This window comes from Ranitomeya variabilis, chromosome 2, assembly GCF_051348905.1.
Source record: "Ranitomeya variabilis isolate aRanVar5 chromosome 2, aRanVar5.hap1, whole genome shotgun sequence".
Lineage (NCBI taxonomy): Eukaryota > Metazoa > Chordata > Amphibia > Anura > Dendrobatidae > Ranitomeya > Ranitomeya variabilis.
In genome coordinates, this window is record NC_135233.1 from 196,801,209 (window position 1) to 196,816,490 (window position 15,282).

The 15,282-nt window shown below is 44.3% G+C and overlaps 1 protein-coding gene across 1 annotated transcript in view; it reads right to left on the reverse strand.

Moving 5' to 3' along the window:
* Positions 1 to 811: 811 nt before the first annotated feature.
* Positions 812 to 15,282, reverse strand: part of LOC143804877 (gamma-aminobutyric acid receptor subunit beta-4-like) — a 344,582-nt gene continuing 330,111 nt past the window's right edge. Inside the window, exons 8-9 of the mRNA XM_077283412.1 lie at positions 3,204 to 3,460; positions 812 to 1,810 (exon numbers count right to left, since the gene is read on the reverse strand). Of these exons, the coding sequence (XP_077139527.1) occupies positions 1,442 to 1,810; positions 3,204 to 3,460 (626 nt within the window). The 3' untranslated portion in view covers positions 812 to 1,441. The remainder of the gene's footprint in view (positions 1,811 to 3,203; positions 3,461 to 15,282) is intronic.

The following is a 15,282-nucleotide window of genomic DNA, read 5'->3' on the forward strand; positions in this document are numbered from 1 at the left end:
GGGTCATCGGGGCATCAGTTTTCGGACAAACGCTTCGAAGCCATGCGCCCTGAGAAGCCATGCCCACCCTTTCAACAAGAAGCTTTACAGGCGCATCAATTGCAAAATAGAGAATAAACATATTTACAAGAATAAAATCGGTTGCACTTTGTATCCAACATTTTTGTTTTTGCATCACATTACTGGCATAGATTTAATAAATGACCCCCAGTATATTTGTCACTTGGCACTTCATTTGTGTGTGAATACATGTATTTTAGTATATATTCAAACATATCTAACTAGTAATCGAATCCTAGAGAAATCAGGGGTCGTTTAGCATCAAAACCAACCAGTACTCTTAGTACATGTCATAGCCAATATGTGTCGAGGGCCTACGCTCTCCTGTGCACATTAAAACATGAATATGGTCATTTTCTGTTTTCTGTTCAGAATTCACACAACACTAAACAACATTTATATTTTTGGCAGGGAGTTCTCACATGTCCAGAACCATAGAATAGTTCGCTTAACAATTAGGCATCATTGTTGGCGCACAGGTCCATCTGGTAGATGTCCAATTATGACTTAACGTAAAGTAAGACTTTTAATCTGACACAAGATGGGTTCTTTTAGTTTTTTTTTTTATAATTTCTATCAATAATAGTGACTTGCACATTTAATTTGATACTTTCCTAATTTCCTGAACTTTCAAATACTGTAAACGGTGAATTAAAATGTGCAATATCAACTTTAGTATTTTTTTTACTTTTTATGACAGTGCTATAGTCCAGAAGCATTTACTTTTTAGCTTTACCTTTCTCTTTTTAAAAAAAAAAAAAAAAAAAAGAGGATAAAATGTGTTTGGCTTTTTTGTTTTCCCGAAACCATTCCTAAATATGTATTTAGCCAAGATGCTCGATAGGAGCAGTTAGGTGCAGCTGAAGTTAGCAATTGGAGATATTCTGCTCTACAGAGTTGTTGTCTGCATGCATGTACAAACTTTTCTGTGCCTTTTATAGCCTCACAATATATAGCAAAATTAAGTTAAAACTGCATAAGAGAAAACAATTACTGGCACTCTCGTTCTAACCCTGTACTCCCTTCGCATTCCCCTTGTTGGAGATGTCTTACTTACAGTAGAAATGTTTCGTTGTTACCTTAATTTTCTAAGTCTCAAGAAAAAAAAAGGTTTCTTCATTAGAATATCCAAAATGACCCACAGTACCCAGCCATAATCAATTTCCAGGCAAAAGAAAAAATAAATAAGAAATTTAGTGAAAAAAATGTGTGACAAAAAGTGCAATTCTCCTTCCCCCTCTTCGAAAGCTTTAGCTTCAGCTTCGTTCTCTGGGCCAAACATCAAACTTTGAAGCAAGAGGGAGTGAGAGACTTAGGTGAAGCTTGTGTCCTGTGGAAGGAAGGGTGTGCACAGCTTAGGGTAGAAGGTAATGGAGATGCTTCAGTTGACATAGTACATCCAGTAAACCAAGTTAAAAAATCCAAAAGTGATGGGGAAAATGATTCTGGACCATTTGTCGATGGTACTGACATCTGTAAGGTCTGGAATCTTAAGCTTTAATTTAGAAGAACGTCGCCGAAGGCGGCAGTTGGCACGTCCACGTGTGGCTGTAAGGGGAACATGACGGTCCAGGGGAGTGTGGCCAAAAGTGTCCCCTCTTGAAGTCAGCTGTTTCCGGAACTGGATCCCTGAGGTGTCGTATGACAGGACGGAGTTCCGGGAATCACCGATGTTGCTTCCCATCTCGGCCGACATCAACTCACTGCTCATGTCAAGGGTGCTGAGAAGAATGTTTCCATAAGGATCAACCTGGGACAGAGAAATATAATTACTATTGGCAAACATACAGATTAAAAGGTTGCTTCTATGTTGTCCTGACATTCTTTTTAGTTTTTTTATCTACCGGTAGCAGAACACAAAATTTGGAACTCCACCTTTGTTTTTTAAATTGTAAGTCTACTTTAATACTGAAGGGAGGTTTTTGTTGCATCAAAGTGGAACGTATTCCTCACGCATACTTTATTATCGCTCTTTGTCATTTGGATCTCCAGCTGCTCGTGTTTGCGAGCTAGGACTAAAGCCACATGGTGCTGCAGTGGCTTGTTGACCACAGAGATGTCACTTTAAAGGGAACTTGTCACCAGGTTTTCTCCATATAAAGTAGGGCCAGCTCCATTAAGGCCTTTTTTACTGCATACTGGAAAACTGTAAAAAAGTCCCCAGTCCACTCCAGCAAACTCCAAGAAAGAGATTTTATTACACTCACAGGAGGAGTGGTCAGGTCAGATGGGCGTATGGTCTTCATCCGTTGCCTCCTCCCTTCTTGCAATCGTTGTCTTCCTTCCCTGCTTCGTGTCGATGATGCACACAATGTTCCCCATCACGTTCTGGCACAGGCGCACTTTTCTCTGTCATGCCAAAGGCAGAGCAAAACCATATAGTGCGCAAGTTCCGTGAAAGGCCAAAGAGTGTCGATGACATGGAAGTAAAGCCTACAGCATGTTGCTATGCCCTCAGCAGGGCAGAGACTAATGCACCTGTGCAAGAGCACAATGGCAGAAACTCTAGATGATGTGGATGATGCGTCCTCCACATGAGGCAGGGAAGGAGGATGGCGATCATATGAAGAGAGGAGGCGCCAGATCAACACCAGAGATGACCATTAGACCGGTCCACATTGTATGTAGCTTTTCTTGGGATCTGCAGAGGATATTGGCAACTTTTTTATAGCATTCCAGTAAGGTGTAAAAAAGGCCCCAATTGTGGTGGCCATACTTCATTTTGGGGAAAACCTGATGACAGGTTCCCTTGAAGTGACTCATGATTCAGCAATCTGCTCAGAATGAGTGTTGCACACAGAGGTTTTATTCTTCAATTCTGAAGATTATAGCTCCCCTGAGACCCCCACCACCTGCATTTCAATGCAGCGAGTGGATGGGATAACCATTATACAAGCAAAAGCCAAAGTTGATTATAAAGTTAAGATGTGTCCTAGCACTTCTAAAATGGGAATACCCCTTTATACCTCCAAAGACCTTTTTTTTTAACTTTAATAATATGTTTTGCTTACATTGTTCCTTTATATTTTTGACATACTGTGTGCATAGTCCCCCTTTTCCCTTTTTAATACCTCCTGTACAATTGATAGCATTGATACACATTGTCATACAACATTTTCTTCTTCATGGTAGTAGCAAATTACCTGTTCTCTCACTCTTCTTTCCTCGTAGCGATGACGTTCATTGTTTGATTTGCTTGTTCTTTCATTTAATTTTTTCTGTTGTTGAGGGCCCCGACCAAAGAATACATAATTGACGAATGCATATTCCAAAAGAGCAAGAAACACAAACACGAAGCATCCCATAAGATATACATCAATAGCCTTAACATATGGAATTTTTGGCAGGGTCTCCCTTAAATGTGTGTTAATTGTTGTCATAGTGAGCACAGTAGTCACTCCTGAAATACAAAAAAAAAATGCAAAAACGTAAAAAACATGTAACTTCTCTAGAAAACGTCTCTTCTGATTTCTTTGGTCTCCCTAAACCTGACTCTTCGATTGTACAATATGCTTTCAGTAATAATCGCTATGTCTTTGTTACGATGATGGAGATTTGTTAATTTGCTCTGAAAAAGTAAACAACTAAGAAACTTCTTAAACAAGTCCATTTATAAAGTGTGTTAGTTATTAGTAATTAAATTATATGATCAGATTTCAGACATTGAATTTAATTAAACGTATCATATCTCAGGCAGATTGGCGACAAATTCTCCCATCAAAAGTAAGTTTCCTTCTTTGTTAGTAAAAAAAAAATGTATTCCCCTAAAATAACAATTCTGGACCAACTTTTCTTAGAACTGTGTATTGTGACATCTTCTGTTATTCCTTTTAGAAATTAATGAAAAAGTTGAGAATTTAAAGAAAAAGTTAATAACCATTTTTCCTTGTTAGATCCGCATGTCCTTAAAACAATGTCAGAATTTCAGCACTGAGTGGACATTGTCAAACTTTGCAGAGACGCAACCTTAATGTATAACATCCAGTTATTAATTTATTCATAAATTTTTAGAAAGAAGTCTGAGAACTTCAAAATGCATTGAGAATAAGCCGCACTGTGACCTTCTACAATGCATATTGGAATATTTGTGTACACCCCGCCAGCAGCGCAGATTACCCATATCTCCGATTACTGTAATATCCTGTTGGATTTACCATCCTGAGGAGCTTCAGCAGCTGGAAAACCTCTCTTTTTCTTATTCCTGCTAGTGTTGTATAGCACACAACCACACTAGGTGAGCATATCACTTTATTTTATACAGTGTTACTTGGAAGCAACCCTATTGTGCTTGAATTGTCCCCAAAGACTTTTTCAATTCTTCTGCAATGAGAGCTTTTATCTTTCATTGTATAAAGCTGGTTTCCATGGAGCTTAGGCAATTGTGTCTGCTCAGAGCCTTGCCTAATGTGCACAGTAGTTACACTACAGGAGAGATAACTACTAACATCCCAGCCACCTCTCTCCAGCTCATTCATTTTTTAAAGCAGTTAGAAATTAATCTTCTCCTCCCTCCCTATCAGCTCCTGATAAGCTCACACCAGTCCCCATCATCATCAGCATTCAGAGCAGGTCTCCTAATCATGGCTCTCACTGTTCTGAACCGTGTGCTTGTTCAAATGTCATGTTATCTGTATGTGTAAATACAGGGATAAAAGTATAAACTCCTGTCAGAAACCGGGAAGTAAGGAGACCGCATAGCTATCAGCTTCTCAAGAGACAACTTGAAACCACGTAACAGATTGACAAGTGGATTTCCGGCTATGGGGAAATATTGCTGCCACACCTTTTCACATATGTAATACTTGTCTCCAGGAGCAAACTCTGCCCCTTTCAATTCAGGAAGCTATTATTACCTTCTTAGGCAGGGTAAGGACCTTAGTCTCCTGAAATTATATTAGCCAGTGTCATTATTAAAAATTGATATTAAGATGTTCTCAGTGGGTTTGGCGAATCGATTGACTAGGGTCATATAATGGGTGATTGTTGTGAATTTATCTTTTTGGCTCCCTCTAGTGGTTACTAGTGATTTGACTCTGGGAATGTCTGCCATCCCTTGTATGCTCACCTGGGTCGTTAGGTCAGGGGTGTTGCTATATAAGCTCCCTGGACCTTCAGTTCAATGCCTGGCAACGTTGTAATCAGAGCTAATCTGTTGTGCTCTTGTCTACTGATCCTGGTTCCTGCTAAATTAAGCTAAGTCTGCTTTCTTGCTTTTTGCTATTTGTTTTTGTTTGCATTTTTGTCCAGCTTGTACACTATCTGTATCCATTCCTTGCTGCTCTCGTGCCAGCGGGTTGCTCTTGCCCTTGCCTGTCCCGAAGAGACCTTGGACACACATCTCTATGGATTTCATTTCTGATCTTCCGGTGTCTCAGGGCATGTCTGTCATCTGGGTGATATGTGATCGTTTCTCCAAGATGGTCCATTTGGTTCCTTTGCCTAAGCTGCCCTCCTCTTCTGATCTGGTTCCGGTGTTCTTCCAGAACGTGGTTCGTTTGCACGGCATTCCTGAGAATATTGTGTCGGACAGAGGATCCCAGTTTGTTTCCAGGTTCTGGCGATCCTTTTGTGGTAGGATGGGCATTGAGTTGTCGTTTTCATCCGCTTTCCATCCCCAGACTAACGGACAAACGGAGCGAACTAATCAGACTCTGGAGGCTTATTTGAGGTGTTTTGTCTCTTCTGATCAGGATGATTGGGTGACCTTCTTGCCGTTGGCTGAATTTGCCCTTAATAATCGGGCTAGTTCCGCCACCTTGGTTTCGCCATTTTTCTGCAACTCTGGTTTCCATCCTCGTTTTTCCTCGGGACATGTGGAGCCTTCTGACTGTCCTGGGGTGGATTCCGTGGTGGATAGGTTGCAGCGGATCTGGAGTCATGTGGTGGACAACTTGAAGTTGTCACAGGAGAAGGCTCAGCGTTTTGCCAACCGCCGCCGCGGTGTGGGTCCCCGACTTCGCGTTGGGGATTTGGTATGGCTGTCTTCTCGATTTGTTCCTATGAAGGTCTCCTCTCCCAAATTTAAGCCTCGCTTCATTGGTCCTTACAAGATATTGGAAATCATTAATCCTGTATCCTTTCGCCTGGATCTTCCGGTGTCGTTTGCCATCCACAACGTATTTCATAGGTCCTTGTTGCGGCGGTACGTTGTGCCTGTGGTTCCTTCTGCTGAGCCTCCTGCTCCGGTGTTGGTTGAGGGCGAGTTGGAGTACGTGGTGGAGAAGATCTTAGATTCTCGTCTCTCCAGGCGGAGGCTTCAGTACCTGGTTAAGTGGAAGGGCTATGGTCAGGAGGATAATTCCTGGGTGGTCGCCTCTGATGTGCATGCGGCCGATTTGGTTCGTGCCTTTCACACCGCTCATCCTGATCGCCCTGGTGGTCTTGGTGAGGGTTCGGTGACCCCTCACTAAGGGGGGGGGGTACTGTTGTGAATTTATCTTTTTGGCTCCCTCTAGTGGTTACTAGTGATTTGACTCTGGGAATGTCTGCCATCCCTTGTATGCTCACCTGGGTCGTTAGGTCAGGGGTGTTGCTATATAAGCTCCCTGGACCTTCAGTTCAATGCCTGGCAACGTTGTAATCAGAGCTAATCTGTTGTGCTCTTGTCTACTGATCCTGGTTCCTGCTAAATTAAGCTAAGTCTGCTTTCTTGCTTTTTGCTATTTGTTTTTGTTTGCATTTTTGTCCAGCTTGTACACTATCTGTATACTAACCTTGCTGGAAGCTCTAGGGAGGCTGGAGTTCTCCCCCCCGGGCCGTTAGACGGTTCGGGGGTTCTTGAATCTCCAGTGTGGATTTTTGTTAGGGTTTTCGTTGACCATATAAGTTATCTTACTACATTCTGCTATTAGTAAGTGGGCCTCTCTTTGCTAAACCTAGTTCATCTCTGTGTTTGTCATTTCCTCTTACCTCACCGTTATTATTTGTGGGGGGCTTGTATCCTACTTTTGGGGTCTATTCTCTGGAGGCAAGAGAGGTCTTTGTTTTCCTCTTCTAGGGGTAGTTAGTCCTCCGGCTGGCGCGAGACATCTAGCGACCAACGTAGGCATGTTCCCCGGCTACTTCTAGTGTTGGCGTTAGGAGTAGATATATGGTCAACCCAGTTACCACTGCCCTATGAGCTGGATTTTTGTACGTCGCAGACTTACTTGTTTCTCTGAGACCCTCGCCATTGGGGTCATAACAGGTGATACAACCTGGATTCATGCCGTATAGATCCATGGAACTTGTTCTGAGGAGGATGCTTCTTTTAAGAGCTAGAATGTTGCATTAGATTATATGGGCCAGAGTATATTACTATCATTTCAGGATTGGAAGTGTTTCTGTAAACGACACGATTAATTATCAACTTTTTTGTGTGGATGAGACCCTATTGCACTTTTGCATTTCTTTACACTATCATTTGATAGTGTGCAGTCATGGTCGAAAGAGTTGGCCCCCTTGAAATTGTTCTAGAAAATGAACAATTTCTCCCTGAAAATTATTGAAATTACATTTGTTTATTTCCCTTGTGTGAATTGTGTGAAAAAATAGATAAAATCAACTAAACTAAAATTGTTGGCACCTTTCCAAAATTGCAGGTGAATAACTTTGTTTCATGTATGTGATGCTCATTCAAACTCACCTGTGGCAAGTAACAGGTGTGGGCAATATGAAAATCACACCTGAAACCAGATAAAAGGAGTAGAAGTTGACTCAATCTTTGCATTGTGCATCTGTGTGTGCCACACTAAGCATGGAGAACAGAGAGAGAAGAGAACTGTGTGAGGACTTGAGAACCAAAATTGTTGAAAAATATCAACAATCTCAAGGTTACAAGACAATCTCCAGAGATCTTGATGTTCATTTGTCCACTGTGCACAACATGATCAAGAAGTTTACAACCCATAGCACTGTAGTTAATCTCCCTGGATGTGGACGGCAGACAAAAATTGATGAAAGGTTGCAACGCAGGATAGTCCGGATGGTGGATAAGCAGCTCCAATCAAGTTCCAAAGAAATTCAAGCTGTCCTGCAAGGTCAGGGTGCATCAGTGTCAGCGCAAACTATCCGTCCACATTTAAATGAAATGAAACGCTATGGCAGGAGACCAGGAGGACCCCACTGCTGACACAGAGACATAAAGCTAGACTGCAGTTTGTCAAAATGTACATGAGTAAGCCAATATCCTTCTGGGAAAGCGGACAAATAGAGGTTTTCTACTGTTTATATAAAAAAGAAATGAGGCCCACAAAGAATAGAACACAGTACCTACAGTCAAATGTGGTTCAAAGATGTTATTTTGCTGCCTCTGGCACTGGGTGCTTTGACTGTGTGCAAGGCATCATGAAATCTGAATATTACCAAAGGATTTTGGTAGAGCCCAGTGTCAGAAAGATGGGTTTGCATCCTAGGTCATGAGTCTTCCAGCAAGACAATGAACCCAAACATATTTCAAGAAGCACCCAGAAATGGATGGAAACAAAGTGCTGGAGAGGTCTGAAGAGGCCAACAATGAGTCCAGATCCAAATCCCATTGAACACCTGTGGAGAGATCTTTAAATTCCTGCTGGGAGAAGGCGCCTTCACATGTGAGAGACCTGCAGCAGTTTGCAAAAGAAGAGTGGTTTAAAATTCCAGCTGAGAGTATAAGAAGTGTCACACATGAGAATTGTGGATCCCACTGCACCACATTCTGGGCTTATGCTTGGAGGGGTGCGGCTAATAGGCCACCTGGTTTTTGTTAGAGCGCCTGGTGGTGGAGGCTTGAGCAGCAGATGGCTGCCAGGTACCATGCAAGGACAGGACAAGGATCAGAATAGCAGTCACAGATATGGACCAGGAGTCATTGGCAGGACAGGATTCAATACAGGTTCTGGCAGTATGGATCCTGGAAAATTTGACAGGATGGGCACTGGTACTGGTTCAGGAACTACCGGAGTGGCTTCATGTTCGGGCACCGCCGATGTGGTTTCAGGTTCAGATACTGCCAGAGCGATTTCAGGCTCAGGAATGACCACAGTGACTTCAGGCTCAGGTACCGCCAGAGTGGTTTCAAATTTGGGTACTGCCGGAGCGATGTCAAACTCAGATACCACCAGAGTAGCTTCAGGCTCAGGTACCACTGGAGCGGTTTCAGGTTTAAGCACCGCCAGAGAAATTTCAGGTTCTGGCAACATGGATAACAGGGACAGGTTCTGGTTCAGACTAGGTTAATTAAACAATGGGTTCAGGAATAGGTTCAGGGACTTGACACTAACTAGCAGGGACAAACTAAAGCTAGCACTAAAGAGAGCGTTGTATAGACACCTCTCTAAATGGGAGCATGCCTTAAATACCTGATGCTTCCCAGCTATTAGCTGTGGGCATTTCCAAAGTGCTCGCACTGCCCCTTTAAGAACAGGCACAACAGATGTGCCACTGGGAGACCTGTGCGACGTGCACAGACCCAGAGAACCAGGAAGCCTGTGCAGGGAACAGAAACACCTCTGAGCAGCTGGGGTTTTGAGAATGTCGGCGGCCCTGCTGGGAGGAGGGAGAGGGATCACACAGGGATGCCAGGATTAGCATTAGAGTACCATCCCTAACGTCCCCTCTTCTTCAAGCCCACAAGAAATCTCTGCAGAAGAGTGGGGCACAAATATTCTCTTCGAATTTCCACACTCTCTATTCAAACCAAATCCTCTCCAGACCACTAGCCTTTGAGCCTCAGAAGCACAGGAGCAGAAGACAGAACCTGTTTAATGAAAAGTATTGACGATACCTTCTCCTGGTCCATCTTCAATTTAGGGTCTGGCATGATAGATCCTCGAGGGGAAGAGGATTCTGGAGGACTTTGTAAGGGTGATGGACTGTTCTGATGAGTTCCTACCCTTGAAGACAATGATTGCGCAATGTGTACAGTGTTATGCAGTTTTACATGTAATGTGCGTGTTTTATATTGTGTGATGGTAATGTATAGCATATAAGTAATGTAAAGTGTTAATGTACAATGTGACTACAATGTAAGTAGTGTATAGCGCAAGGTAAGCACAAGATTAGGAATAGGACATCAGGTGAAAGGATGGTTAGTGCACATTGCTGTTAGCTCAAGTTGCAGGTATAAGATATAGTTAATGTCTGGTGCAGTCCCCATAGTGGGTGGGGACTAGTGTTAGCAAAAGTGGGCACTTCCTGGTAGTGAGCCAGATAGGGAAGTACTGTGACAAGGTCAAGTTCAAGTACAGTGGGCTGCATGTACCAAACGTTCAAAGCAGTGTGAAGCCCTACTGAAATTCAGAGTGGATGCCCCTGTCGTGTCCGGAGCCCAAGATCTGGCATAGGGGCTGCTGGGCACATTGTGTCCTCTGGCGTACAGTGGAAGATGGACAGGGACCCATGTAGACAGAAAGTAGTGGATCCCGAGAGGACTGTTGAAATGGACAGGAAATTCCTGAAGCTGATAGAGTCAATGGGCTTAGGGATAGTCCAGGACGAATGAGTGGTAGGACTGAAGATGCGCTGTACTAAGGAAGTAAGAAATATGAAGTGGGGGCCCTGTCCCACATATTACCACCTGATGAACTTCAACTGACCAGTAAACACTTGTTGCAATGAACTTTGTGTCCCCTGAATTGTGTGTTCCAGAAAATGGAGGCCTGGAGACAGTAGAGGTCTGCAGCCTCCAAGTGAGTGTGAAGCACCTCACACCTGACAACACACTGGGACTGGGACAATGTTTTCTTGTAAAGTGCCAGAGCATAACTAGACAGCAGCTTGGTCATGACTACCGCTCTAAGCCACTTTACACATGTCAGAGGAATCATCGTGTGGTCTGTGTGGAGGCAACGCCTCTGCTTCCTTTCCGTTGAAGACGTCAGCACATGACCAGCAAGTGGATGGCAGATCTGGTGAAGATGGCATCACTGACGACTGGATGTTTAGGGACCAGACATCTCTCGTGACAAGACTGTCCACAACAAAGCACTTCACTGGATCTCCAGTCTAGGACAGGTTCATGAATACACAGTCACGGAAGACCCTGGAGTCATGGGCGCAACAGACCAAGCTAGACACAAAAAGCAATCTTCTCCATATGCAGCATTCCTACCCGAAGCTTCACCTGCTCAGTAGCAACAAATTATTTCTGATAGGGCTTTTTCCCTCGGTGATGGACAGCATCAAAGGACTCTGGAGGCATAGGATGGGAACATGATACCGATCCACCATAGCTTGCTGCAAGAACTTTTTTAGCCGAACTGGAGTCAAGGTAGGCTGTCTCAACCAACTGGGTGCCTAGATTGGATACGAATACATTCAAAGTTAATGGTGGAGTTGTATTCCTCACGCCCAGGGTAGCATTTCCTACAGACCTTAGGCTTTGGAGTTTATATGACTTCTCAGGACAAGAACAGATGAGCTGTTTTATGCTACCACAGTAGTAGCACAATCCCTAGGCAAGACGGTGTTCCTGCTGTTGTTCAGTCAGCTTCACACGATCGTCTTGCATAGGTTCAGAGAAGACCGCTATCGCTTTCTCTCATGCATCACCTCTCTGGGCAGTTCTTGAAATCTGAGTTCGATTCGGGTTGACAGGGAAATCAGGTCGTCCAGGGTAAAAGGGATATCTCGACCAGCCAGTTAGTCCTTAATTCTTCCGGGCAATCCCTCCCAGAAGGTGGCCCCCAGAGCCTCGTCATTTCAGCCTAGTTCGGTAGACATGGTGAGGAACCAGACAGCATACTGGCTTACAGACAGACCCTGATGCAGTTCAAGAAGTGAAGATGCAGCAGAAGTCACACGGCCCAGCTCATGGAAGACCTTTCAGAGAGCCACGAAGAATGCCTGCAGATCTGTGGTTACAGGATCCCCTCTCTACCGCAATGGAATGAGGCACGCTAGGGCCTCTCCTGCTAGGTGGGACATCAGGAATCCCACTTAGCCTGATGAGATGAAAACGGATGGGCCAACATTACATAGTACTGCATGCACTGATCTAGGGGTCAATGGCACTGCTTGGGGTCCCCATCATAACATATTGGAGTAGACAGACGAGGACCAGCTCCAGATGCATAAGTTGCTGGCTGAGCACTCACTGCCGAGGTTACTGCAACTTGGGCTGGAATGGAAGGAGCAGCTGTCGTTAGGGCATGCAACCGGGTATTCACAGTCCGCAGATAGGATAACATTTTTTACTGCTGGTCTCGCTGATTAACTCTTAGTACAACTCCAAGGGTGGAAAGGTCTTGAGATCAGAGTGATCCATGGCCTGTACAAACTGACATGCATGTGTATCATGAGCCACTGCACCACGGTTCAGGCTTACCCTTGGAGGGGCATGGCTAAGTGGCCACCTGGTTTTTGCTAGAGCTCAAGATGGTGGAGTTAGGCTTGAACTGCAGGTGGCCACTCCAAGGCCAGTCTTTGGCACTGCGGCAGAAGACATCAGGGATCAGGATAGCAGTCACGGATATGGACCAGGAGTCACCAGTAGGGCAGGATTTGGATACAGGTTTGGGCAGTATGGATCCTGGAACATTTGACAGGACAGACACTGGTACTGGTTCATGTACTGCCAGATTGACTTCAGATTTGGGTACCCCTGGTGCAATTTCAGGTTCAGATACCGCCAGAGCGGTATCAGGTTTGGGTACTGCCGGAGCGGTGTCAGGTCCAGGTTCTGCCAGAGCGGCTTCAGGCTCAGGTACTGCCAGAGCGGTGTCAAGCTCGGGTACTGCAGTAGCTTCTTCAGGCTTAGGTACTACTGGAGCAGTGTTAGACTCAGGTACAGTTGGAGTACTTTCAGATTCAAGTACAGCTGGAGCGGTGTCAGGCTCTGATACCATTGCTGCGGGTTCAGGCTCAGGAATCGCCGGAGCAGGCTCAGGTTTAGGTATCACCAGAGCAGTTTAATGTACATGCACCGCCGGAGCAGTTTCAGGTTCTGGCAACACAGATGACATGGACAGGTTTGGATTCAGACTTGGCGGGTTAAACAATGGGTTCATGAATAGGTTCAGGCAATGTAGAGGTAGCTCCCTAAAGGGTAGTGTGCCTTAAATACCTGATGCCTCATAGCTATAGGCTGTGGGCATTTCTAAAATTCACATGCTGCCCCTTTAAGAATCGGGGGGGCAGGGAGACCTGCAGGATGTGTGCAGACACAGGTCGACAGAAAGCCTGTGCAGGGAACAGAGACACTACCGAGCGGCCAGGGTAGTGAGTATGTAGGCGTCCCTGCCAGGAGGAGGGAGAGGCAACAGGCAGGGACACCAGCATTAGCATTACAAGAAGCTTGCTGATGGTTAAAGGAATCAATTGATTGCAGTTATTTATTCCAAAGGGGGCAACCAAATATTATTATAATGAGGGTGCCAACAATTTTGTCCGGACCATTTTGGGGGTTTTGTGTTAAATTATATCCAATTTGCATTTTCTCTGTTTTTTTGTGTTGTTCCAATACACACAAAGGAAATAAATAACAAAACATTCGTAACTGCAATAATTTTCTGGGAGAAATACTTCATTTTCTGGAACAGTTTCAACGGTGCGAACACTTTCGGCCATGACTGTATAGTGGTGAAACCTCTTGTCCACACTGCAGCAAATGGGTTTTGGGACATTTATATCCTGAACGCAATAATTGTTCTGTACTCCAAAAGCCAGAGTTAGGGGAAATTAATATTTGTCAGATGGGTTCTCCCTGCTTAGAGGCACCAGGCAGAGGTTCCCTTTGTCTCTCCTGCTTTTTGCAATAGCAGTAGGGCCCCTGAAGGCTGTAATATGGGAAACAACTGGAATAGGTATTAAATAATGGTTATCATCATAAGAAAAAATGATGTTACATGGCAATGAATTGTTGTTCTTTCTACGTCATGTGGGTCTTTGGCGGGTCATGTCCAGGTTTCGTGAAATCTCCGGACTATATCAGTCCTGGTCCCCTTGGATTCTATGCAAATCTGACTTCATGGGCCAATATCCCAGAATAAGAAGTATCTCACTCCAGGACTTCTTATGATAGCATCACATACTGTATTCAGAACTATAAAAATGTAAGATGATCCACTTTAAGTTCAGACACAAAATCACAGCATGGTTCAAATGTTATTTATCAGTGATGGGGCCAATAAATGTCATACAAATGACCTTTTTTGCGGCCTCAAAACCAATTCTATAAAATAAATTACCTTTCCGGTAACCTGGTAATGCACAAGGGCAACCATAAATAAATTGGAATCCATAGTGAGGGCAAAAGAAAAGTGGGAAGTTGTTGTTACTGAATCCCTCTATGTGCAGCACGGTGGCTCAGTGGTTAACACTGCAGCTTTCCAGCGCTGGGGTCCTGGGTTTAAGTCCCACCGTATACATCATCTGCCAGGAGTTTGAATGTTCTCCCCGTGTTAGTCTGGGTTTCACCCCAATAGGGAATGTAGATTGTGAGCCCCAATGGGAACAGCGATGATAATGTCTGTAAAGCGCCATGGAATTAATGGCGCTATACAAGTACAATAAATAAACCCCTGGATTTATTATTATTTAGCAGCACAGTGCCAACACTTTCCTGGCTGGGGAGTCAGGCGTTGGTCACATAGACAATGGTGTTTGGTTTTCTATATTGGAATGTTTTCCCCAGATATCAGTTCAGTGCAGATTTATACCTATAGAGCGTAGAAGACACCGCATGCTGTTACATACCTGTCCCTGATCTTCCCCCCTTTACCCCGGTCCGCTAACTCTCCTGTGCTCCATGTCAGGTTTTTATAACTAGCTCGGTGTGCTCTCATGTGATCATCTACCTAGACCTATATAAGGCCCACCAGAACCCCCACCTGTGTCTTGTTAATAAAGGGGATGTCCAGTCAAAACCGATAAGTCTGCAGTCACTCTGTGTGACTTATGAATCCCCCCGGCACACACTGTGCGCTGCAGGGATTCACCGGTTTCAGACCCTGGAGTGGAGGGTATGTATGAGTTATACATACCCTCGTCCAGTGAGTGCGGCCTTGCTCCATAGATTTGTATTGAGCCAAGGCCGCGCCCTGACCAGTGACATGGACTGCCAGTGGAGCCTCACTCCATTCAAGTGTATGGACAGAGGCTGCGCCCACTGGCCAGGAATATGTATAACACATACAGCCAGGTGCATCTCACAAAATTAGAATATCATTAAAAAGTTAACTTATTTCAGTTCTTCACTACAAACAGTGAAACTCATATATTATGTAGAGTGATTACAAACAGAGTGATCGATTTCAAGTGTTTATT